The sequence below is a fragment of the Crotalus tigris genome, unplaced genomic scaffold (genome assembly GCF_016545835.1).
Source record: "Crotalus tigris isolate CLP2741 ecotype Arizona unplaced genomic scaffold, ASM1654583v1 scf7180000023718.2468807, whole genome shotgun sequence".
Lineage (NCBI taxonomy): Eukaryota > Metazoa > Chordata > Lepidosauria > Squamata > Viperidae > Crotalus > Crotalus tigris.
In genome coordinates this window covers 532,169-556,296 of record NW_024100137.1, presented here as the reverse complement: position 1 = coordinate 556,296, position 24,128 = coordinate 532,169, and the positions used below count along the sequence as shown (strand labels likewise).

The 24,128-nt window shown below is 37.6% G+C and overlaps 1 protein-coding gene across 7 annotated transcripts in view; it reads right to left on the bottom strand.

The window, feature by feature from the left end:
* Window positions 1-22,096, bottom strand: part of ZNHIT6 (zinc finger HIT-type containing 6) — a 42,584-nt gene extending 20,488 nt beyond the window's left edge. For 2 of the 7 annotated variants that reach the window (XM_039320979.1, XM_039320976.1), the window contains exons 1-8: window positions 21,926-22,078; window positions 16,218-16,283; window positions 16,026-16,132; window positions 15,089-15,174; window positions 11,593-11,696; window positions 7,713-7,781; window positions 6,955-7,035; window positions 6,706-6,786 (exon numbers count right to left, since the gene is read on the bottom strand). In XM_039320979.1, the coding sequence (XP_039176913.1) occupies window positions 6,706-6,786; window positions 6,955-7,035; window positions 7,713-7,781; window positions 11,593-11,696; window positions 15,089-15,174; window positions 16,026-16,132; window positions 16,218-16,283; window positions 21,926-21,996 (665 nt within the window). In that variant the 5' untranslated portion in view covers window positions 21,997-22,078. Of the gene's footprint in view, window positions 1-6,705; window positions 6,799-6,954; window positions 7,036-7,712; window positions 7,782-11,592; window positions 11,697-15,088; window positions 15,175-16,025; window positions 16,133-16,217; window positions 16,284-21,633; window positions 21,872-21,925 lie in introns of those variants that run through there. The other 5 variants (XM_039320974.1, XM_039320978.1, XM_039320972.1 and 2 more) reach the window with 5 other exon arrangements.
* Between the last annotated feature and the right edge of the window lie 2,032 nt (window positions 22,097-24,128).

Sequence of the window (24,128 nt, the reverse complement as noted above, 5' to 3'; positions counted from 1 at the left end):
TATCACTATTTCACACATACACACACAAACACAAATTAAAGAAAACTGTTTTGTTTCAAATGCTGTAGCTTCAGCAGCTCCTTACAGATTTAAGTTTTATTCAAAAGTTCTACTAATGTTTGCTAAGGAGTATCCAGAAGCAGGGCAAGGTAAATAAATTCTCACTTTGCTTTCAGACAGATGTCTTTTAAATTATAGTTTTAACACTATTCAGTTATATTTTTGAAATTTAAACAGTGTGAAATGGCATCAAAGAGAGCACTGAAGGGGGCAGAATATAAACAAACCAATTTATTAATCATTGTGGAAGATTCAATAATTCATTACAGCAAAAGTCTCTAGGACCAGATGTTTTGTTTTAGGGATAGTTCAGCCTTATTCAGAACTTAGCTGAAAATGTATCTGACACACTTGCTTCTGCAGCTGGCAAATTCATGCAGACAAGCTTGGATCTATATCAGGAACTCCAAACCTGTAAGTGGTACATAAGCTTCACTCCACCCACCAATGTGCCCTATTCACATTCCCAAATGAAGTCTAGTATATGGATTTTAATTTAGATAGCTAGATATTGAAATAGTCTGATGTCTTTGCCAAACTATACTTAGGATGAATTATGATGAAAATATAAAACGGATGTATTAGAAACTGTGTAACGTTTATGATGAAGCAGGGCGAGAAAATATATCAGATATATCAAGTATTGCCTACATTTTAGTTATTCGAGACAAGAACCTTTAAAACAGTGTTTCTCAACCTTGACAATTTTAAGGCATGCTGGCTGTGGAATTCTGGGAGTTGAAGTCCACATGCCTTAAAACTGTCAAGGCTGAGAAACACTGCTTTAAAAGAACAAAGTCTCTTTATTAAAAGTGCTGTTAGGCCATGCATTCATCTTACCTGGCAAATGTCCCTTCATGAATAAAAGAAGTCTTCAATTAATATACAATAGGTTGTCTTTAAAAAAAATCTTAAACTTCACATTCCCATAAGGTCTTTGCATTCTTATGAAGTTTTTATTTGCCGATTGCCTGCCAAAAAGCCACTCACTTTTGAAAACAAACATATTCCAATGGCTCTGCCAGTGAAAGAAGGTCAAAGCTCTCATGACAAGGTCAGGAGAACAATTCTAGTTCATTTCTGTCAGTAAAAGATAAAACGGAGGGATTCCCTTTTGGCAAAGAGATGAGCAAATACGTTTTGTAGGTTCTCTTGGACAGCAGCACACAAAATTCCTACCTCAAACCAGAGGAAGAAACAATTTAAATTATTGAGGCTAGTCCCAATTATTCATCCACTATTACTAGTTCAAATTCTACAATATCTACATACTTTGTAGCATTTATCTTCTTACAGGTATACACTGAAGATAGCTTAGAACAGGGGTGTCAAACTCAATTTCATTGAGGGCATCAGCATTGCAGTTGCCCTTGGGGGGCCAGGTGGGTGTGGGCAGGTGAGTGCGGCCTACTGGGAGGGCGTGGAGGGAGTGGGTGTGGCCTACTGGGTGGGCGTGGTCAGCTCTACATTGTTTGCGTCAATGGTGCCTGTGGGGCCCTGGGCAAGAGTGGGACAGATCTGAGGGTCTCTGGCAGAAGGGGATGGAACCAGGGTAAGTGCCAAGGCATGGTCCACTGGAGGAGCCTCACTGTTCCCCTCAGGCCATGTAGGGGGGGGGGTCTTATGGAGCTAAGACTGAATGCGTTTCAGCATAGATGGTCACCACAAAATTGTACATTGGCTCCCGGCTGGCCTGGGCCAGGGCCCAGGCAGAGGGGGCCATTCCCTCACTGTTTCCAGGATGACTTCATGGGCCACATGAAACCACTTTGCGGGCTGCATCCATCCCCCAGGCCTTGTGTTTGACATGTCTGGCTTAGAAAGTGAACTTTTTAAAAATTTGTTACAGAGTCACAGTAGAATCAGCTTGATACAAAATAATTCTTGAGAATGTTCATTATTTATATGCTAAGAAGTAATTGCTTATAAAAAGAGTTTTTTTAAAGCTGCTTTGTCAATCATTTGCTTTTAAAAAATTTCTTTTTAAGAATAGGACGGCTTTTGAGGTAGTGCTAGGAACTACCAGGTTTGATAAAAAAAATATTATTGGCAAGGCTAGAGTAAATGAATAAATGACTGACCAATATTAGGCAAGTACAGTATTAAAGGTTGCACATGATGGGATAGGATAAGGTGTCAGCAAGTAACTGGTGAGAAAATGTGAAGCTAGAAAATTGCAGTTCTAAAAATCATTCTTTTTTTTTTTTTTTTATTCTTCCTGAATTTATCAGTAAAGAAAAGCCTTGATTTCTGTGATTGGCTTTTAGACAAGAGAAACAAAACAAAACACAGATTGAAATTCAGGATATTCAGGTACAGAACTCATTTGCTAGTTCCTTGAGATGCGTATGTGAATGTAAATATTACCTGCTGCTAGCATTCCACTTTTGATATTCAAGATGCCAATCTATAATCTTGTGCAATCTAAGGAAGCATAAGGTATCTATTTATAGTGCAATTGCAAATGGAGAAGAGCGAGCACTATTTGTTGAATGAATTTAGATGACAGTTTTTTACTGAAGAATGTAATGGATTCTTGCTAACATAGCACATCAAAAATATATTGAAATACATAAGGAAGTATATCTCTGAGGAAATGAGGCAAAAACAGGCTCTCAGTATTAAATGAAAATACTGATAGAATACTGGAAAAAAAAAGAGAAATATGAACAAGGTTCCTAAACTGTTTCCCCCTTTAGCTATTCATAGCTTTGTAATAAATAGAAAACCTGTGTGATTCTTAAAAAAATATTGTAAATAAAAATGTAATTCTTAAAATGTTTCCTCAACAGATTATTTTCAAAATTGCAGGTGGCTCAACTTTTACTAAGTATTTACAGAATTCCTATATGAAATCAAAATTTTAAACTATGACGGTAAGGTTCATTAAATTCAATGACACATAAACCACCAAACAATTTTTTAAAAAATTGAAGAGTGTCCACTATTTAATAATTCCGCATTTAAAGGTGGATAATTGAAAAGCAAATAGCACTGACAGAACTGAAATCAAACTAAGTTATAGCAAATGTAATAAACGCCTTTGAGAACAAAAAGGGTATGATAAAAGTCAGTCATGAAGAAAAATCCTGAAACTATGTTTTACATTGCATTTTCTCACCAGCAAACATCGTGGGAAAGATTATAGAAAGATATATGGAATAGTAGGAGTAGAAATTTGAAGATTGTAGAAAATTGATGCAAACCATCACCACTTTAAAAGAAAGATTGCTGTAATATCACACTGGCATATAATAACTGGAAATCCTCAAGACAGATTTGGCAATGAAAGAAAAAATAAATTTCAGTACTATGGTTTAGCTCAGTGGTTCTCAACCTTCCTAATGCCGCGACTCCAATCATTGGTCGTAAGTCAAGGACTACTTGTATTTCCCTGCGGGCGGGGCAGGAGGAGGCACGCACACTCCACCTCCTCTCCTGCGGCTGCAGGTGGGCCGTCGCCCAACAACCGCCTCGGCCCGGGAGTGCCGCACATGCGTGGTGCCGCCCCCTGCGCCGGCCGAAATGTAGCTGGCAAGCAGCAGTGATGGCACAGGCCGACCACCGGCTGGGCCACCAGCTGGCCCAGCCCAAGGGAGGTAAGGCACCCGCCGGGCCCCACACGCACCAGCAACCCTCCCTGCACCCGCCTTTGCCCCGCTAGCCTTACCTTGGCCACCGCACGTTCGATGTGGCGGCAGGCAGGCCCAGGCGCTCCTGGGTGCCCAAGGCATGCGGCAGTGAGGGCGCAGGCCGACCACCGGCTGGGCCACCAGCTGGCCCAGCCCAAGGAAGGAAGCCAACCACCGGGCCCCATGCGTGCCAGCAACCCTCCCTGCGCCCGCCGCTGCCCCGCTAGCCTTACCTTGGCCACCGCACATTTGGTGCGGTGGCAGGCAGGCCCAGGCACTCCTGGGCGGCCATGGCACGCGGCAGCAAGGGCGCAGGCTGACCACCAGCTGGGCCACCACCTGGCCCAGCCCAAGGGAGGTAAGCCACCCGCCGGGCCCCACACATGCCAGCAACCCTCCCTGCGCCCGCCGGCCTCCCACCTCTGGCCCTCTTTTACTTACATTTAGTAGTTGCTCAGCAGGGAGGGATGGAAACGTCCAGAAACCTCGCCTTAGCTGCAGACAACTTGCAGCACCGTTTGCAGACTGGGCTTTTGGTGGGCTCAGCAGGGCAGAGACAGCCTGGACAATTCCTATTGGCTTTTGAAAGCCAATAGAATTAGACTCTATTCAAGAGAGTCTATTCTATTGGCTTTCGAAAGCCAATAGATTCTATTGGCTTTCAAAAGCCAATAGAATAAGAGGGAGTAGCACAGCTAAGGAAAAGGGGAAAAAAATGGCGGACTGCGTTGTTTGGTGACCCCCGTAAAATGGTCGTTCGACCCCAAATGGGGTTGCAACCCACAGGTTGAGAACCGCTGGTTTAGCTATTCAAAAGAAAATTAAATTAGCAGTTAGCTAAAGACTAGTTCAATATTTAGAACTGGTCGTTCCACCCCAAATGGGGTTGCAACCCACAGGTTGAGAACCGCTGGTTTAGCTATTCAAAAGAAAATTAAATTAGCAGTTAGCTAAAGACTAGTTCAATATTTAGAACTGTAATATTTAAAACACAAAACAAGGAGATTTCTTCACAACAAATATATGTGTGCCTAAGAAATATCAAGGATGTAGCACAACCCAACAGCTTAGTCATCATACAAAGGAACCAAAGTTCAACAATTACTCCTTCATTGATATCGTACTATAAGATGCTCCTACAACACTTCTGAAGGAATATCTGAAACCATACACTTATAAGAAGTAGTGCACAGAAAGTTTATTCAGGTATGAAAAAGCCTTATCAATTACTCGTGATACATGATGAGGCAAATATATATATTATCGCAAACACGTCTTTTATTGAGTACAATAATTTCTATTACTCAATAAAACATTTTCTGGAAAGTCACTTGGGAAAATAATAAGATGTAGTTCCCCAACCAGATTGTATTATTTGGCAATTGCTTCTTTCCTTCCCTTACTGGAAAAAGCAATAATCCTACTGTATGAAATCATTACTAAGGCATTCCAAGAATACTGTGTTGGACAAAAGGATTAATTCTGAAGAAGACAAATAGCTATATCTAACAGGAATTTAAGAAACTGCAAACATAACCAAGGAACAACAGTGTATTGTCCCTGCTCTGAATTGATGATTAATAAGGTACTTGTAACTCTCATGTAATCTTGATCTGCATAACCAAACATCTTCCCTTCCCCCCTTTGACCATTTCCTTATTCAACATCAGCTAGCCAATCTAGACATCTGATGAAGGGAGGTGAAGTTCATGAAAGCATTTTAATAAACACATTTAATAAAATGTATTAACTGTAGTTGAAAAGGTACTACCAAATTGCTTCTAATCTCTGTGCCATCAGTAACATCACAACTCTTCACCGTTTCCTCTAAAAATCTGCCTGCTTTCTTAAAATCTCTCTCTTCTCTTTTCCTTTTGTCTGACAATGAATTAGCCTTTTTATGCTGTATATTTTACTTGTGAGAATGAGTAGGATTAATCATTTGTGGATTCTCCCAATCTCTGGAATCATTTCCGTTTTTCCCCTCTGCCTCAGACAAAGAAAAAGGGAAGCTGAGATCAAAAGAGTTCTATGAATAGATGTCACTATCATAGGTGGGATGGGTTTGTCATCTGTCAAGCAAATTTGCTTCTACAGTATTGACAGAATTTTAATGTCTTATGTATTCTTAACGATCAGTCACATAGTTTCAAAAAAAGAACAAGGGAAGCTGCAAACCCTATTGTTTTCACCAGAAGGAGGATTATTAAACACATTACTGTACTGAATAAACAATTTCCAAGATGACCCAATATGTTTAATAATATCATCCTCACAACAGAAGTTGTCATTGTCATCATCATCATCCATTTTGCATGGAAAAAAGATTATACCTGACCATGGAAGAAGCGAATTCCAGCACAGACCAAAGTAAAGAGAAAATAAATTCCTTTCACCATCTGCAATAACTATAAATTTATTTTATTTCCTAATAAAATAAGAATGTAATATAATGAAACTATAATAGTATTATACAGTACAATGTAAATACCATAATGGAATTGGCTACACCAGGGGTGTCAAACTTGCAATGTCACTTGATATGTTGCAACGTATCACGACTTTTTCGCCATTGCTGGCAATGGGGTGGGCGTGGTTTCGCTATGATTCATCTGGCCTGTGGGCCGACAGTTTGACACCCCTGCCTTACACCGATTGATACATCATATATTGATCCTCAAGAAGCCATGAAGAAGCCTTACATTTGTACATATAGCTTAAAGATTTGCAGTGATCTTCATTTTAAAAAAATAGTTTCACACAAGAGTCTTCTCAATTTCTACCCAGAATCAAACCATGTAAAGTATGTTTATGCAAACTATGTGTTCTGCATAAGCTGTAGGCCTTCTTTGGATATTACAATTTTGAAGAGAGAAAAATATCGTTTACACAATGCTGAATCTTTCTTTTTAAAAAATCCAATCTCTGATCATCTCATACTTCATCAATTGATTATCTGTAACCTAAGTAGATTTGCTGTTCCCTTTAATAACAATAAAATTAAAATTCTTACCTGATAGAATTATGAGGCCTATTTTCTACTTTCAACAAAATTTGTATGTCTGACTGGGGAGACACTGTGTAGATTTTTAATCTGCAATAAAAACTATTAACATTTTAAAAAATCACATAACAAAAAATACAGAAAGTTTAAAATCTGTTGTTTCAGCAAGAGAAACCAATCAAAAGAATAATATACACAATACACTGTATTAATACACTGAAATAATAGAAAATACGAATATTTTGTAGAAGGAAGTACCTTTGCTGCTTGACAAGATCAGCTTCTTGAGGATCAATATATGTCTTCAAAATATCACACAAAGGTTTATCATCTGGGACCCTTTATCCAGAAATACAAATCATCAGTGAAGATATTTGTAGGAATAGACAAACCAGTTAGCATCATATTAATATGTACTGTATGTAGTTTTATGATTTCCTCTGTTTCAGCTATATATAGTTCATTCATATGTATATGTATACACACACACACATATACACACACACATACATATGCACATACACACACACCATTTAGAAATTCATACCCAAGATACCAAAAATACTTTCTGTTAAATTATTCCTGTTCCAGTTACTTAGTCCAATTGAAATAATGCTTTCACATCTTTAAATAAATCTTACTGTTGTATATTCTTTTCTAAATAGGAAACCGAAGAAAGTGCTTGAGGGATGATGTTTACTAGGTTACATACCAAGATTGTAATACAGGATATAGCCATATAAAAATAGTATGTACAATAAGCCATACTTTCTTGATTTAAAGCTTCCTAGGTTACACAGATAAAGCTAAAAATAGATAAGATGATATGCAATTTTAAAATAGTTCAAAGAGAAATATCCCAATAATTTGTTTATTCAGAAGCTTGTGTATTTTTTCCAGACAAAAAAACTCAAATGTAATTGTAAAATATAATCCGGCAATTATTTAAATAATTTAATTATAGAATTATTTAAACTTCAGTGAAAGTAAATTTGCTGCCAAGTATGTATGAATACCTTTGCTCTGTGAATTTAGCATGACTCTGAGGAAATATAAGCTTCAAGTGCCAGTAGAACTTTTGTTCCCTGAAAAAAAGAAAACAGTACAGATCCTTAAAATTCTTTTTATTACAAATGCAATTGTAATAAAGAGAAAATTCAAAACAAGTTAAGAAGTAGGAGAAACCTGTTGATTTGGGGAGATATCAAAAGTCTTAAATTGTTCCCACCAAAATATAACCCAACAGGAAAATCAAGTACTTCCCCATGGCTCTAAATACAAACTTTCTTCTACTTTTTTAAATATGGTTTAAACTTAACTGCTATTTTCCTTACATTTAAGGATTGATGTTTCTTTTCCCATTACACATGTATGTATAAACACAAGTATCACAAGTATGATGTTAATAAATAAATAAAAACAATACAGTGCTACGGGTATAAAATTATTTTGATCTCTGCGTAATAAAATAACATTCTGTCAGCAGATCGCAAACAGAAGCAGTGTAGATCAGTCGGTTCCTAGGTACGATGAAATACTATGTCCAAATTGTTGGATGTAACAGCCTGGGAATATGTATAGCATTTTTCAATCTTTACTTAGAAATAAAGATTCATGTTTTGCTAGGATGAAATAAAATAATTTTACTTTATAAATTACCCAAGCAGACTGGTAATAGTCTGAAAAAAGAACGATTTTTGGAAGAAAGCAACTAACATTTTTAGAAAGGAGGGAAGTTGACTCATGACTAGAATAAGAAGTTGGCACGTATAAATAGAAGGAGAATAAAGAGAAGCAAGCACTGCAAAGAGGTTCTGAAAAATCTGTTTCTTTTCTACAAATACAATGCAAAGTAGTAAGGGAATTTGGAGACGACAGATAGTATGTATGCCGAAGCTGTTCTCAAAAAGTGTGAAGTCTCTTTGTTGGCTTTTACCTTTACCTAACGATGTACAACTAAATGTTGGAATTATATCTGTAATGTAGGGCCATAACAAGGTGCTTCTTCAGAATTAGGTTTCTGGGAGCTAATTTGTACAAACGATGAATTAGTTACTGACATAATTTTATCAATCTTGTGATAATCTGATGTACGTGTCTTTAACTTCCATGAACATCTAGGCAGAATGCAGATAGAGGTTTATGGAGTTACGGTGTAATACTACTGGATTATACTTTTATCTAGCACATTGGTCTTTTAAACAGCAGTGGATAGTCAGATTATGTATTTATTCACATAAATTTAAAAACACCTTTGACTGGACAATCACTTGTCTGACATGGTATAGGGTCTCCTGCTTCAGCAGGAGGTTGGACTATAAGACCTCAAGGTCCCTTCCAGCTCTATTCTGATTGAGGGTTGCCTCTTTGCCCCATAACTGTTTGAACAAATTATGCTCTACCCAATCTCTTTCTATTGTATTAATTAGTAGCAACATAGGATTCTGAAATTATCTTTTCAGTTTCTATTCTGCTGACAAAATGTAGAAGCCTTTTGCAAATATTAATTATCAGTGCAACACTATTTCTTCTTTCTCAAAAAAGGCACAATTTATACTTCACCTCCTTTGGTATGTAAGGGAAGCAAAATCTGTGGTGGAGTCCAGTGTTCTATAGGTTTTATCACGTATCTATTGTATTCATTTGCAAACACATTATCCTGCAATTCTTCTTTATTGGTTGCATCTTACATTGAGATGTTTTCACTTGATGCTTTCATTTTATTAATGCACAGGAAAACTGTCTCCAGAAATTCTTTTGCCAACAAAATTTAGAGCCACATTAACTGAATTTCAACAATAAAGGTGGGAATAAAAGCATTAAAGCCCTTCACCAAATATTGAGACAAGACAGAAGAAAAACATAGAAACCATATTTTTCACTTTCAAGAGATTTATAAACAAGACATTAAATCAGGGATGAGCACAGCCTATATCTGATAACACAAGTTCTGGCTTCTAGAATTTTTCAAAAGTGAATGTTGATATCCTATAGCTCTTTTCTAGCGCTGTGTGGGCCATCAGTGAAGCATGTGTAGATCAACATACAGAAAGACGGGGGGGGGGGGGGGGGGAAACACTCAGGAAACTGCAGCCAGCCTCCCAGGGGATGCAATGACTAATGCTTGGAGGAGAGAAGTCTTGCTTGGGCTTCATTATTCATGAAGTTTCCATTGGAATGTTTGTTTGTTTGCCCAGTGCCACAGTCTCCCTTTTTCTTAGAAAAAATTCAGCATGATGAAAAAGGGAACTAAATGAGTATTTACCCAGAAAATTTAATTAGGCCATTGCAATTCACGAGATTAAGGAACAAATTTAGCTGTTTTTATAGTAAGAATAATTACAAGATTCTTTAGGCAAAAGAAAAAGAGATGAAAGATGTGGGAACTTTAACCAGAAATTATCTATGTCAATTTTTGTATTTACATGGACAGCAGCTAAAAAAGAGTTAAGTCAAAGTAATTGTGAATAGGGGTTATTCTTTTTAACTACTGATCAGTTGAATTAAGCATGAATCATAAGTTCACTGGACATAAACCATTTATATGCCAAGCATCTGTCTTTCAGCCAATTTGATTATGTATTTTTTTAGAAACCCCATGATGTTGCAAAAAGTACTATTGTGGTTCATTAAGACAACAATGAAATCATAGGAATGGAAAGCCATATTAATACTCAAACATAAACTCATTTATGATTATATCTAGTAAGATTACATAATATTCTGATATAATTAGAAATAAGTCAGGTGTTGTTTTTTTTTAGCAACCAACACCATTATCTTAGGAGTTGATCAACATTTTTGTCCTAAGGCAGCATCTGAAATAAATATTTAAAGATTTTAAGTTGCACAACTCATTGATTAAGCAAAACTTTTATAAGTGATCACCTTATTGCTACAATGATCTGTATTCACTCACTGAACAGAACTGAAAGGTATTTGAGTTATGTTGCTGAAAACAGGAGCAAGATGAGAACATTTCTATTGCAAAATTTACAAACTTTTTTTGCAAATTTTAATCTGACACTGTCTTGATCACTAAAGCTGGAGGTTTTGCATGTTTTTGTGATATTCCTACTTAGATACAGATTTCTACTTCGAGCATAGAAGTATATTGGCCATTATGCTAATTTCTTCTTGCAAATGCCTTATAGTAATACAAAATATTTGCAAGAGAGCCATCTATTGGTTTCCAGAATTATAGCCAAGTTACTCTTTGCAAGAAAACAAAAAGCCTTACGCATAAGCTTTTGTGGATCAATGTCTATTTCATCCACTGAAAGAACAGTTATTAAAACAGACTGTGCTATTAAGACAGAGCATAACATTTGTGCATAAATATTGCAGACACGATTTATAGATTTATCTGTGTTGTTACATAAAAGCTTTGCCTCCTATCTAATTCAGTTATGCTCCTTGAAACCAATGAAGTGTATTAGCATCTCCTTGTTGATGAAAAAATCATGTTTCTTTTCCATCATTCTCTGCAATAAAGCTAGAAAGTTTATCTCATTCTACTGCTATTATCGCATTATACTGATGACAAAATTAAATGCATACTGTACATAGTACACACTGAGAAAACAACATAAATATAAATCAGTCAAAGGACAACTTGATTCAGAATGGTGAAAAGCAATCAGGACCCCTGTGGATCAACTGAAAATAATTCAGAGGTTATAGCTGGATAATGTTTTATTAGCATGCATCAAGAAGACACCCTTTCAGACCGGAGTTGTGATGTGTGCACCAAGTATGTAAGTGGCAGAATATATCTGACATTGCGCTGAATTTCATCACTTGCTCGCCTTAACATACTTACACATAAAAGCCATATTTAGAATGAAGGGCTTTGTTGAGCTAACATCATGCTGATAATAGTAGCCAGAAACTTACTTATTGCTATAGAAAGTAGAATTCTCTCGTCTCTTTGTGAAGCCAATCGGTAAAGTTTGCAAGCAGATCTTGCATCTTCGAGCTCGGTTTCTCAGAAAATTTACCTGATGAGAGATGCAGGGTTTTCAAATGCAAGGATAAGAATTGCTTTAAAAGGAGAACTACTTTAAAGAATTATTTTGAGAAATTGCGGTTTAGCACTACTAGGCCAAGCTTCACATGTTCAAGACCCAGAAACTAAGAGAATCGTGGAATCTTTTGCTTTCATTGAATTTGTCATGTCTAAATCTTGTTTCAATAAACCACAGTGAAGATTAAGCTTAAATTTTAGTCACTAAAGCAGAAAAACCTTCTAACCTCCTCATGACCCAACTATAAAACACAGGAGTGCAAAATTTGCTCTTACAAACTTACTTTTCTAAAAGTAAACCATAATTGAATGTTAGGTTGAAAGCAGATGTATCACGTTTCACAGAATAGATGAGATGTTCAAACCATTTCTATATGGGGCTCTAAGGCAGGGGTGTCAAACTGCCAGCCTGTGGGCCAGATGCATCATAGCGAAACCGCGCCCATCCCATTGCCGGCAACGGCAAAAAAGTCACGATACGTTGTGACACGTCACGTGATGTTGCGAGTTTGATACCCTTGCTCTAAGGCTTTGCCTTCACTATGAGGGACTTATTCACTAAAGGTTAGCAAGACTGAAAATATATCCAACAGCAACAATTCTCAAAGTCCTATCTTGTAGAATTGACTGCTCAAAAATGATTGAATTTATCTAGAGTATATGCTTTATTATCTCAGTAACAGGCTGTGCAAATCCTTTGGAAGAAATGCTTCAGAAAAAACAGGGATGGGTACACAGTAGCTCTTTTCAATCATTCAAGGAGGACCATTTTGCAGGTGGTTTCAGCAGCTTCTCCAGCTGGCTCTGCATGTGTGCATTTCACACAGCAGAAATAACAGGAAGCAGCTTCTAAAGCAGCTGTGCAAGCCTGGAAAAAGAAGTGGCTACTTTAATAAGCCAAAAAGAAGGAGTTTATATGTGTTCCCAAATGTTCTGAAACAACTCTTTCAAAAGATTTGCATAGCTCTACTCAGTAAAATAACTCCTTTTCATAAAACTGTCACTTGATTTTATTTATTTATGCCTTCATTTAATTTTTAAATGGCATACATAAAGAAGGCATTGACTGTTCTATACAAATGAATGCGCCTTCAAAAGCATACAATTCTGCAGTGCTACATTAGATGAAACTTAACAGAACTTAAATTCTGTGTTAACATCGCATGAAATTATATTGGATAAAATTATATGAGATCTATGTTTATATACTAATATTCAGTACCAGAAACGATAATCTTTTAACCTTAACACGTATTTACAAGTTGTCTCTTTATATTGATGTTTCTCAATTTTAGCAATATTAAGATGTGTGGACTTCAAATCCCAGAATTCCTTAACAATGCTCTAAAGATTTTCAATGTCACACTTAAATCTAATTCTTGCATATAAAAATAAGTCACAAATCCACAGTAAAGTCACATATATGAAAAACAAGCTCTTTCGCAAAACGGCTCCTTTGGGGAGAGTCTGTATATTCTTATGCACAAATAGCTGCCAGCAATTGGCATGTTCAGTCATAAAATGCTTATTTAACCAAATACAAAGAAATGAAGCTGCTCCTTTCCATCTTATCAATTGTTGTGGAATCTTTCTACTGCTCTTGAGATGTGGGAGCACTTCTAATGAATCATTGGTTTACAGTCATTAATTATATTTTAATTGTGAAAGTGCTTAAGTCGCATATGGAAATAAATATGCAAGAAATTTGTACTTTCAAACTTGCCTTACATCTATAGAATATCAAAAATCAGATGAGGCAGAGCTCCTAGAATACATTAAAAGAAACATCTATAGGCATTCACATGCTTACAGGGTGCTTGCAAAGCATAGCAAGTCTCCTACACAAATCAAAAGCAAACCCTTGAAAACCTATTGCTATATTACCTCTCTAGTTATTTCTTGCAATTCTAAATGAGAAATTTCCACTTTGCTAGCCGTTATTCCCTTAAGCTGTCTTTATTCAGCAAAACCAAATAGTGTCAGCACTGCTTACAAATAGATGCTTCCAAGTGAAACCAAACAGCTTAACCATTTTCCTTTCTACATTCACTCAACCTAATCATTCTGCAGACACACTTCCTGCTTCTACCAGCAGCAATTATCAAAGGGGGGGGGGGAAAGGTGGAAAAACACATCTTTCAAACAATAAAATGGAAGATTCTTCCGTGGGACAATGCTCCCTGCAAAATTCTTGTGTATCACTTGTTTTATGCAGAATATAGGCTTATTTAGACCTGGAGGAATGTTGTCCATGGGGTCGCGATGGGTCGGACACGACTTCGCAATTAACAACAACAGGCTTATTTATAGCTCTAGAAAACGGGTGTCAAACTCGCCGTGTCACGTGACGTGTTGCAACGTATTGCGACTTTTTTCACATTGCCAGAGCTGGGGTGGGTGCGGCCTCCACATGATGCAACCAACCCATGGGCCAGCAGTTTGACACCCCTGCTCTAGAATTTTACCACTGAATGGCAAACATGGAGAAATGGTCTTCATTTTGAAGTGTCTTAGCTCCTCTGAGGGCATTTTAGTAATCTCTGTGATTTATCTTTGTCCTTTTTTCTTTCCTTTCTATTTCCTTCAAACTTAACAAAGATAACAGCAGGGGCTTCCATGCAGGGATATATGCATTCCTGTTCAAAGTTACAATCAACCTGAATAATTTATGAGACTTATATACCGCTTTAAGTGCAAGCACTCTCTAAGCGGTGTACACCAGTAAGCAATGTATAATATATATTTTACATTGCCCCCAACAATCTGGGTCCTCATTTTACCTACCCCGGAAGGATGGAAGGCTGAGTCAACCTTGAGCCGGTGAGATTTGAACCGCTGACCTGCTGAACACAGTCAGCTAAAGTGGCCTGCAGTACTGCACTCTAACTGCTGCGCCACCTCGGATCTTTTAGAGGACTTATAATCTGGATTTGAAGTTCCAAAAGTCAGGGCCCCTCCATAGTCATGGGTCTAAACTTTTGTTTTCAAAGCTTGGAAAAAATGATGATATATAAAATAACCAAACAAAAACAATATGGCATACTGAGTAGTATTCTCCCAACTGCTGGGTTGCCAATATGGACACAGTTGCAATATTTTAATTAAGAATTACCACAGTACAACAATTATTTTCCTGAGGTTAAAGAGGTACTAAACTCAGTTTAGATTAACATCTTTTTCTTCTAACAGTATCTGTATCTCAAAACTTCCTCACAACAATCTTCAAATGTTGTTCAGTGTATCCATTTCAAGGTAACCTTGAATATAATGTGATCTTCCATGCTTATCTTTTCATTATTTACATTCCCAATCTTTTTTTCTAGTTGAAAAAAAATGTAAAACATTTAATTTCTTTAGAATATTTACAAATCGATTGCTTTTGGGTTTATGAGAAATAGTATCTCGAGCAGCTCGGTCAGTCATTCTTCCCACGTCTTCTAGAAATCGATAATCTGAAGAAGAAAAACAAGGAAAAAGGCAAGGAGACATTTTACTGAAATAAAAGTGATGCTGATATGTAAAAATATAAAGAACCACATATAAGTAGTGTCTTTAGCATTAAAATATTCAGTATGTATAAGAATGTATACCAGAACCAGAAGCAATTAAGATTTTGCAATACCTTTTAAGTAAAACTATTATTATTTTCAAAGTCAGAAAACTTCAGAGAAGGAGGGTACACTGTTGTTGTTTTTCTTACTCAAACATGCTTTTTTTCTGGAATCATAAAGTTATCATACAACCCCAGGAGAAGAGAAATTTCTTTATGGAGAAGCTGGGATTTCATATTTTATTCTGATTTTTTAAAAATTCTCTATGCTGTTTTGATGGTATTAGTGTATGCTAGATCTGACTAGTCACTGACTGCAAATAAATTTTACTATTATTATTGCTGAGAAGTGCAGTTCCATTCCTGTTTTTCAAGAATTTTTTCAAGCTTTGGAATCTGCGAAATTTTAAATACTTCTATATGTGCTAGGATTAGATTTCTTTTAAGAAATATACTTACATTGCCTCATTCTCAGTCCAAAATATTCTCAACCTATCTTTGTGTTCTATCCGACATACTATTGTGTTTGTTTTAGGATACTCGGACAAACTACACTGCTAGTATAGTAAAAAGGAGCTTACTACTGGCACAGTAGCAAGAGTTTACCAAAAAAAAAAAAAAAAAAAAAAAAAATTATAATTCTATTTTTTTAAAAAAAATAAACAACTATATAGCACACTGCACTAGTGTAGATCATTGCTTATCCCAAGCCCTAGAGTACTTTGAGTATTTTTATTGGACTAATATTCTTACCACTTAGAAGAGTTAAGTTGCTGAACTCATTCACTGAAACAAAGGCTGCTTTTTCTCTGATTCCATTACAGCTGTATAAAGCTTTATGTTTTTTTACACAAGCCAAACTGAAAGCACAAAAGCAAAGAAACACTGTTATTTTATTTTCAGTACCTAAGATAAAAAAAAAAAAGGTCTTTGGTTTATACCTACCTGCATGAATATTTCATACATCGAGGGCATCTGTATTTTGCTGCTTCTGTATTACAGAGTTCACATCTAAAAAATTGAAATTTGAGATGCTACATGTACACGTAAACAGCACAGAGAAAAGTCTCCACACAAGGGAATTTTGGAAAAGACAAACTAGTGAAGAAAAATTATCAGAATTTTTCACTTTTGTTCAAGTGCAAACTCCCATTGGCAGCCTTGGCTATCTCCCCAAAACTGATTTATTACAAATTAATAAACTATGTCGGGATGTCTTTGCTGTAACAGCATTCCACTGCATTTCCTGCAAAAGATGTTAAAATATTGTTACTGATAATCTGAGCCCCTTGAAGCTTCTAATGAGAATCGACACAACAGGGTCTTACATCCTGTTAATGGCCACTCTCAGGATTCTGGCTTATCGTTTGTCAGCAGCATCCTGGTAAATGCTGCTTTATCATTTCTTGCCAGTAGAAGCAGTTAAACAATGGAAATTCTTTTCCATGCTTTGTTTAGCCTGAAATGTAACTGAGTAACTTGGACTGGTGCCCCATCAGCTAGAGATGATGCATCAGAGTTCCAACTGGCACATCATACTAAATTAGAAATACACAACCTGAACACTAGCAATTTGTGATCTGATCTACAATCAGCTCCTGGCTGGGTCTTTGCTCTTGTAATTGATGGCACACCGATATTAAATAAAAAAATCAAATCCTAATGGTGGGTTTCTATACCATATGAAGTCAAACAGTGACAATATGTGAGCCTAGGCAATGAGACGCCACTATTCTAAAAATGTGTTTTCTTTTTAAATCACCAAACTGACATAGTTTTGGGTCTTTCTGTTTCACACTGTTACCACATCTATTAAAAAAATCAATTCCTAGATGGCTACATAGAGGTACAGAATAATTTCTTGGGGCCATGTAAGTTTTCCAGTTTTTGCAGCCCAGATATGGTAGCCTTTTCCCTCCTTGTTATGTATATGTCATCATGTGAAGATCACCTGAAGTGTTAATACCATTTTATAATGCCTTGGTAAAGCTACACTTGGAAGACTGCATCCAATTTTGGTCACCACGGTGTAAAAAAGATGTTGAGACTCTAGAAAGAGTACAGAGAAGAGCAACAAAGATGATTACAGGACTGGAGGCTAAAACATATGAAGAACAGTTGCTGGAATTGGGTATGTCTAGTTTAATGAAGAGAAGGACCAGGGAAAACTGTGACTGAATCTGGATGTTTTGCTTCAGATAGCACGAAGCCTCCTCCCAGAAGGTAACAAGGAACAAGCAGCTAAACAAATCTTTTGGAGCAAAATAAGCCTGATCACAAGGCATACCCTTTCTTTTATACATTGCTTTATGAATAAAATCAGAGCATGATGAACTTGTTTATATGGAACTAACTCAATTTTTAGTTTTAACTGCTGTGGAATTTTTTCTTTCAAAAAGGCCAAGTGTCAGGTTGCTGACTTAGCATTTTCCGAATTGTGCTTTAAACCTAGGTCAAACTGATCCCGACATAATTTAATACAGTAAATTCTGAGAAACCATTTATAGATACAGGGAGAACAGGCCTTTTTCAGGTTTGTCACTATAGAAGTAGCGATAGTTCTAAAGAAGTCCTGTTCTCCTTCATATCTATAAATGAATTACTAGTTGTATCTGCAATTCTCACTTGTTTTAAGATAAAAGCCTAAAATAATGCTAAGAAATATTTGTGAAAAGTATAAGAGCTTCAGTAGAGCAAAGATACCTTGATGAGAAATAATGCAAAGTAAGCAGAATTTTGTAAAAAAAAAAAAGTATGATATTTTTGCTTTTTAACTGTGTTACATCTAATATTTATTTATTTTATTTTTATATATATATATATATATATATTTATCCTTATAGTGCAAATGTATTGGGATTTTTCACCCAAAAAATGAGTAAATGATGATGTGGTGAGAGGGAGCTCAAGGTGTTACATGAACTGGGTTCAAAGATCATAGATTTCCCAGCTCTGAAATTTAATTTCGATTTCTGTTCAATGATTTCCGAAGTAGATTGGCTGATATTTTTTTCAGAACATTTCTAAAATTTATACCGCAGCCATGACAACTCCAATGATGTTTACACAAACATATTCAATAAAATAAATGTATGTACAGTATCCAAAGTGAATCCAAAAGAGATGTTTGCCTGTCATATACACAACGAAGCCAACAAGTCGTCTTTGAGCTGAGCACACATATTGTTCTTCTATTTGTTCATATCTTTTTAGGAGCATTTGAGATATGCAAAAATTCAAGTCAATGTTAGATGTAAAAGTACAGCTCCAAAGTACAATAGTCCAAATTAATACAAAAATAATGTGAAATTGTGCCAAGCTTGTGTCAAGCATCCTTCCCAATCAACATTGTCCACAGGTTTGTCATTTGCAAATGTAATTCTGTAATACCAGCAGAAGATCGCTGAAAAAAATGTCAATACTCATAAACCATTCATTATTTTTCACTTGGTCTACTCTGCAGACAGCTATAGTCACCTAAACCTTTGCATACCAAATTTGAATGTTGGAAAATGTTTTATTTCAAAAATCTCTTACATTTTATATATTTATTTATTCTTTTTTTCAGACATAAACCACTTGACTCTGGGCTGCTTACAATTCTAAAATTACAAACCAATGAAAAAAACATTTAAACCCTAAAAGCACCCATAAAATAAATAAGTACAAATAGTAGCTGTGATGATCAGTCAACTAATAATAAAGACAAATACAGGTGGTCCATGACTTACGACCACAATTGAGCCCAAAATTTCTGTGGCTAAGTGAGACATTTGTTAAGTGAGTGTTGCCCTATTTTATGAATTTTAATTCTACAACTGTTGAACGAAACACTGCAGTTGTTAAGTTAGTAACATGGTTGTTAAGTGAATCTGGCTTCCCCATTGACTTTGCTTTCAGAAGGTCACAGAAAAAAGAGAACACATGACCTCAGGACACTGCAACAGTCGTAAATGAGTCAATTGCTGAGTATCTGGTGCAGTCTCTTCTTAAAAACTTCCAGTGTTGGAGCATTTACTGCTTCTGGAGGCAAGCTGTTCCACTGATTAATTGTTCTCACTGTCAGGAAGTTTCTCCTTAGTTCTAGGTTGCTTCTCTCCTTGATTAGTTTCCACCAGTTGCTTCTTGTCCTGCCTTCAGGTGCTTTGGAAAATAGCTTAAGTCCCTCTTCTTTATGGCAGCCCCTGAGATATTGGAATACTGCTATCATGTCCCCCCTTGTCCTTCTCTTCGTTAAACTAGACATACCCAATTCTCGCAACCGGTCCTTATATGTTTTAGCCTCCAGTCCCCTAATCATCTTTGTTGCTCGTCTCTGTACTCTTTCTAGAGTCTCAACATCTTTTTTACATCGTGGTGACCAAAACTGGATGCAGTATTCCAAGTGTGGCCTTACCAAGGCATTGAAGAGTGGTATTAATACTTGCCATTTGTCCGAAATGGTGTAGGGTTTCCTGCCCGAGCAGGGGGTTGGACTAGATGACCTCCAAGGTCCCTTCCAACTTTACTACTATTATTATTATTATTAAAAGGATGCTGCAAAGATCAAAACTGTGGAAAACGGTCATAAATCACTTTTTTAAAGTGCTATTGTAAATTTCAAGGGTCACTAAATGAATTGTTGTAAGTCGAGGACTACCTTACATAGCCAAGTTTTTAAAGCTTTGTGAAAGGCCAATAGGGTCATTCTATTCAAATATTCTAAGTGAATAACTTAAAGGTTTAATCAGTGGTGGGATTCAGCTAGTTCACACCGGTTCGGCAGAACCAGTAGCTAATTTGTTGTTGACTTTGGCAAAGCGGCTGAAGCCTTAGTCCTTTTTTGCAAGGGCCAGGTTGGACCGCCGGAAGTGCACGGATGCCAGTTCCGGAAGTCTGTTCCGAGCCTCGGAGGCCTGGGAGAGGCCTCCCAAGCCCAGAATGGCCCACCAGAAGTCCATTCTGAGCCTTGGAGGTCCAGGCCCAGAATGGATTTCTGGAAGCGATGTCCACGCAGAGAACCGGTTGTTCAGGTATTTGAATCCCACCACTGGGTTTAATCCAACTAGCACAATTATTTGACTCCAATATTAAAGTGTCTCTTGAGGAATTCTACACTTAAATTGGGCAGCAAAAATTCTTGCACTGCATCATGTTCAGTTCCTCTCAAATGTTTCCATATAGTTTACCCCCTTCAGCTTCTTATATTTAACTGGCAATTTGCTTTGGATATTGTCCTGTTTATATAAAGTGTATACAGCACACTTTACAACTTACACCTCGACTTATAACCACAATTAAGCCCAAAATTTCTGTTGCTAAGCGAGACATTTGTTAAGTGAATGTTGTCCCATTTTATGATCTTTCTTGCCACAGTTAAGTGAATCACTGGAGTTAAATTAGTAACACGATTCTTAAGTGAATCTAATTTCCCCATTGACTTTGCTTGGCAGAAGGTTGCAAATGGGGATCACGTGACCCCAGGACACTGCAACCATCATATACATGAACTGGTTGCCAAGCATCTGAATTTTGATCATGTGACCATGGGGATGCTGCAAAGGTCAAAAGTATGAAAAATTCATTTTTTTCCAGTGCTGTTGTAACTTTGAATGGTCACTAAAATAAACTGTTGTAAGTTGAGGACTGCCTGTGCTTAATATTCAAAGAAATCCCCACACCACGTTTTTGTGCTTCTACCTATTCCCCTTCCCCACCTCCCAAGATTATTCAAATAGAGAATGCGTGTGGACAAAAATGTCTTTTAAAAGGGAGAAAATCCTATATGTCAGTGGTGAGTAAAATTTAAATCCACAGGAACACTTTTTGAACTAGAAGACCTCCAAGGCCCCTTCCAACTGTTATTCTGAAAGAAATGATACCTAACAATTAGACACAAATGACCTTCAACTACAGCTGACAAGCACCAGCACTGACTGATGCCCTATCTTTCATTTCCATTTCAGCAATATAGGCAACACAGATAGTCCTCGACTTAGGATCACAACTGGAGCCCAAACTTTCCATTACCAAGCAAAATATTTGTGAAGTGAACTTTGCTCCCTCTTGCGACCTCTCTTGCCACAGTTGTTAAGTGAATCACTGCAGTTGTTAAGTTAGCAACATGGCTGTTAAGTGAATCTGACTTCCCCATTGACTTTGCTCCTCAGAAAGTTGCAAAAAGATAATGACCCGGGGACAATGCAATTGTCATAAAAGTGAACCAGTTGCCAAACATCTGAATTTTGATCACGTGACCACGTGGATGCTGCAATGGTCATTTAAGTGTGAACAACATAAGTCACTTTTTTCAGTGCGGCTGTAACTTTAAATGGTTATTAAACGAACTGTTGTAAGTCGAAGAAGAGCCAAGGTTGCCTACCTAGGGAACCATTCAAAATAAGACACAACTCCCGCCTCCTACAACCGGCTTATAATAGCAGCAGAGCAACCAATACTAAAAACGGCAGCCCCCACCCCAACGCCAGGCTACAACTCGGCGGTCCACGCGGGAAGCTTAAAGTCACGAGGTTTGTTTCTCCACCCTCCATCGGGATCGTCCCTCGTTTCCGCCTGAAAACCTTGGGCCCCGCCGCTCGCGAAAGGAAACTCGTACAACCGCCCTGTGGCAAAGGAAGAGGTCGGAGAAATTGGAAAAGGAAGCGAGGGCCTACCTCCGCAGCGACATCTTCCGCTGAAGGCTCTCGACCGTCCCGCACGGAAAGGCTCCCGTCGCGGTCGCCATGCTCGGCGCCGCGCTTGCTGCAGCCTAGACTGGCGCGTCAGCTCGTGAGAGCGCGGGACAGCGCCTCCTATTGACCGTGCGGAGAGAAGCAGCGGAAACAAATCCCTGGGAGGCGCCGCACGAGTTTAGAGTCGCTGGGGCGGGCTGAGAGGCTTGGAAATGAGGGTAGATGGATCGTTCCCGGCAGACCCGGGCAGGGAAATGATGGAGGAGTTCCTCTTTTCTTGCTAAGGAATCGGGCAAAAGTGGTGCTGGTGCAATTGGCCATAGGCAGAGTAGACTGCAATGAGGAGTAAATGGTATTGGTAACTGGGGAAAAAAGGAAGGGTCCGTTAACACGTGAAATCTGATTCCTGAGAAGCTTCGGAGCCTGAATGGATCAAAAAGGAAATGAAGCGTTTTAGGTGTTTGGCTTTATTGCTTTGGGCACTCTCGCTGAAATGGGGGCATTCCCTGTGCTAGATGCTAATATTAGTATTTCATTTTTAATGGAGTTGTGGCTCCAAACACAAGCTTCTGGGGACTTAAGATATCTGGTCCAAGGTTTTTTGAGGTCTGCAGTATAAATTTTGTACAACATAAGAGACAACATAGCTTGTCTTGTATTCTGGGCATAGTAATTTAACAACGGAGTGACAATTTATGAGATTATTACATACAGTAAATACATGCCACTTTAGTGTAGTGGGGAAGGTGCTGTGTTAGAAACTTGTGAGTTATAATGCCGCCATAGGTCTGAAAGGCGGTGGTGACCTTGGGCCAGTTTTTTTCAGCCCAACTCACCTAACAGTTATGTAGGGAAAATAGGGGGAAGGAGTATTAAGTATGTTTGTCACCTTGAGTTATAATAATAAAGGATATATATATATATATATATATATATATATATATATATATATATATATATATATATATATATATATAGGAAAATTTGGAAACGAAACGAAAGCTTGGCAGCTTTTAGTAAAGTATATTTTTATAAAGGGAGTTGGAACAAAGGAAGGCATGATAAGCCTACAAACAGTTGCATTTCTTTCTGAGCAAATGTTTTATAATTAGATTTGTAATTTGCAGAGATGCAATGCTTACTATTAAAAATTAGCCACAAGTAAAAACAATTGTGCATATTCTGCATATTGAATAAAGAGAAGATAGTTTTTGTATTTTAAATCTGTTCTAGGCCTCACACTTTTAAAGCAGCAGGCCTTTGTTATAATTTGGAACTATTGTTTGTGGGAGGGCTACTTATGTCAGTTAATGACTTAAGACAGAATTGTCAAATTGCCGACCCGCGCGTCGGATGCATCATGCCAAAACTGTCCCCACCCTATTGCTGACAATGGAAAGAAAGTTGCGATATATCATAACACATCATGTGAGATTGCAAGTTTGACACTCCTGACTTAAGATGTCATAAGAATCCTGAAGCAGTTAAACTATATAGGTGGTCCTCAGTTACGGACTGCAATTGGGACTGGCAACTCTGCCACTAAGTGACACGGTGGTAAAGTGAAACATCCTGAGACTGTGCTAGACTTACAACATCAGTTCTAACTGGTGATGAAGAGAATCATTGCAGGTTATGACTGCAACTTGTGACTTCCTGCTGGCTTTTGCATTGATTGTTTGTGGAAAGCTAGCTGTGATCGCAAATGGTGATCACATGACTATGAGATGCTATGAGCATAGTAAATGTGGGCTGGTTGCCAAGTGCTCAAATCATGATCTGTTCTATCCCAGCCTATTGCCGTCCTTGTTAAAGGCACAAGGACCAAACCCCTGCTGATGCAATAGGCTGGAGACTTTACAACAAAACAAAACTCTTTTAATATGGTTGACAAACCTGTAAAATAGTCCAAAACACAAACAGCAAAACTCAAGTCCAAAGGAAACACGATGCAAACATAAGAAGTCACAAGCAAGATGAACAGACCAGGATTCCAAGAAGCACTTTGCAAACGGTTGCCTTCAGCAACCAGCACCACCCACATCTCCCTTTATTCAGCAGTCCCAAGGCGTTGCCTCTTATTGCCTTTTCTTTTTACTCTGGAGGTGCCTCATTGACTGTTGATTTACTCTTGCTAATTGACGATGTGTGCTGGTGTCAATTAGCAAGTCCATGAGGTGTGGGT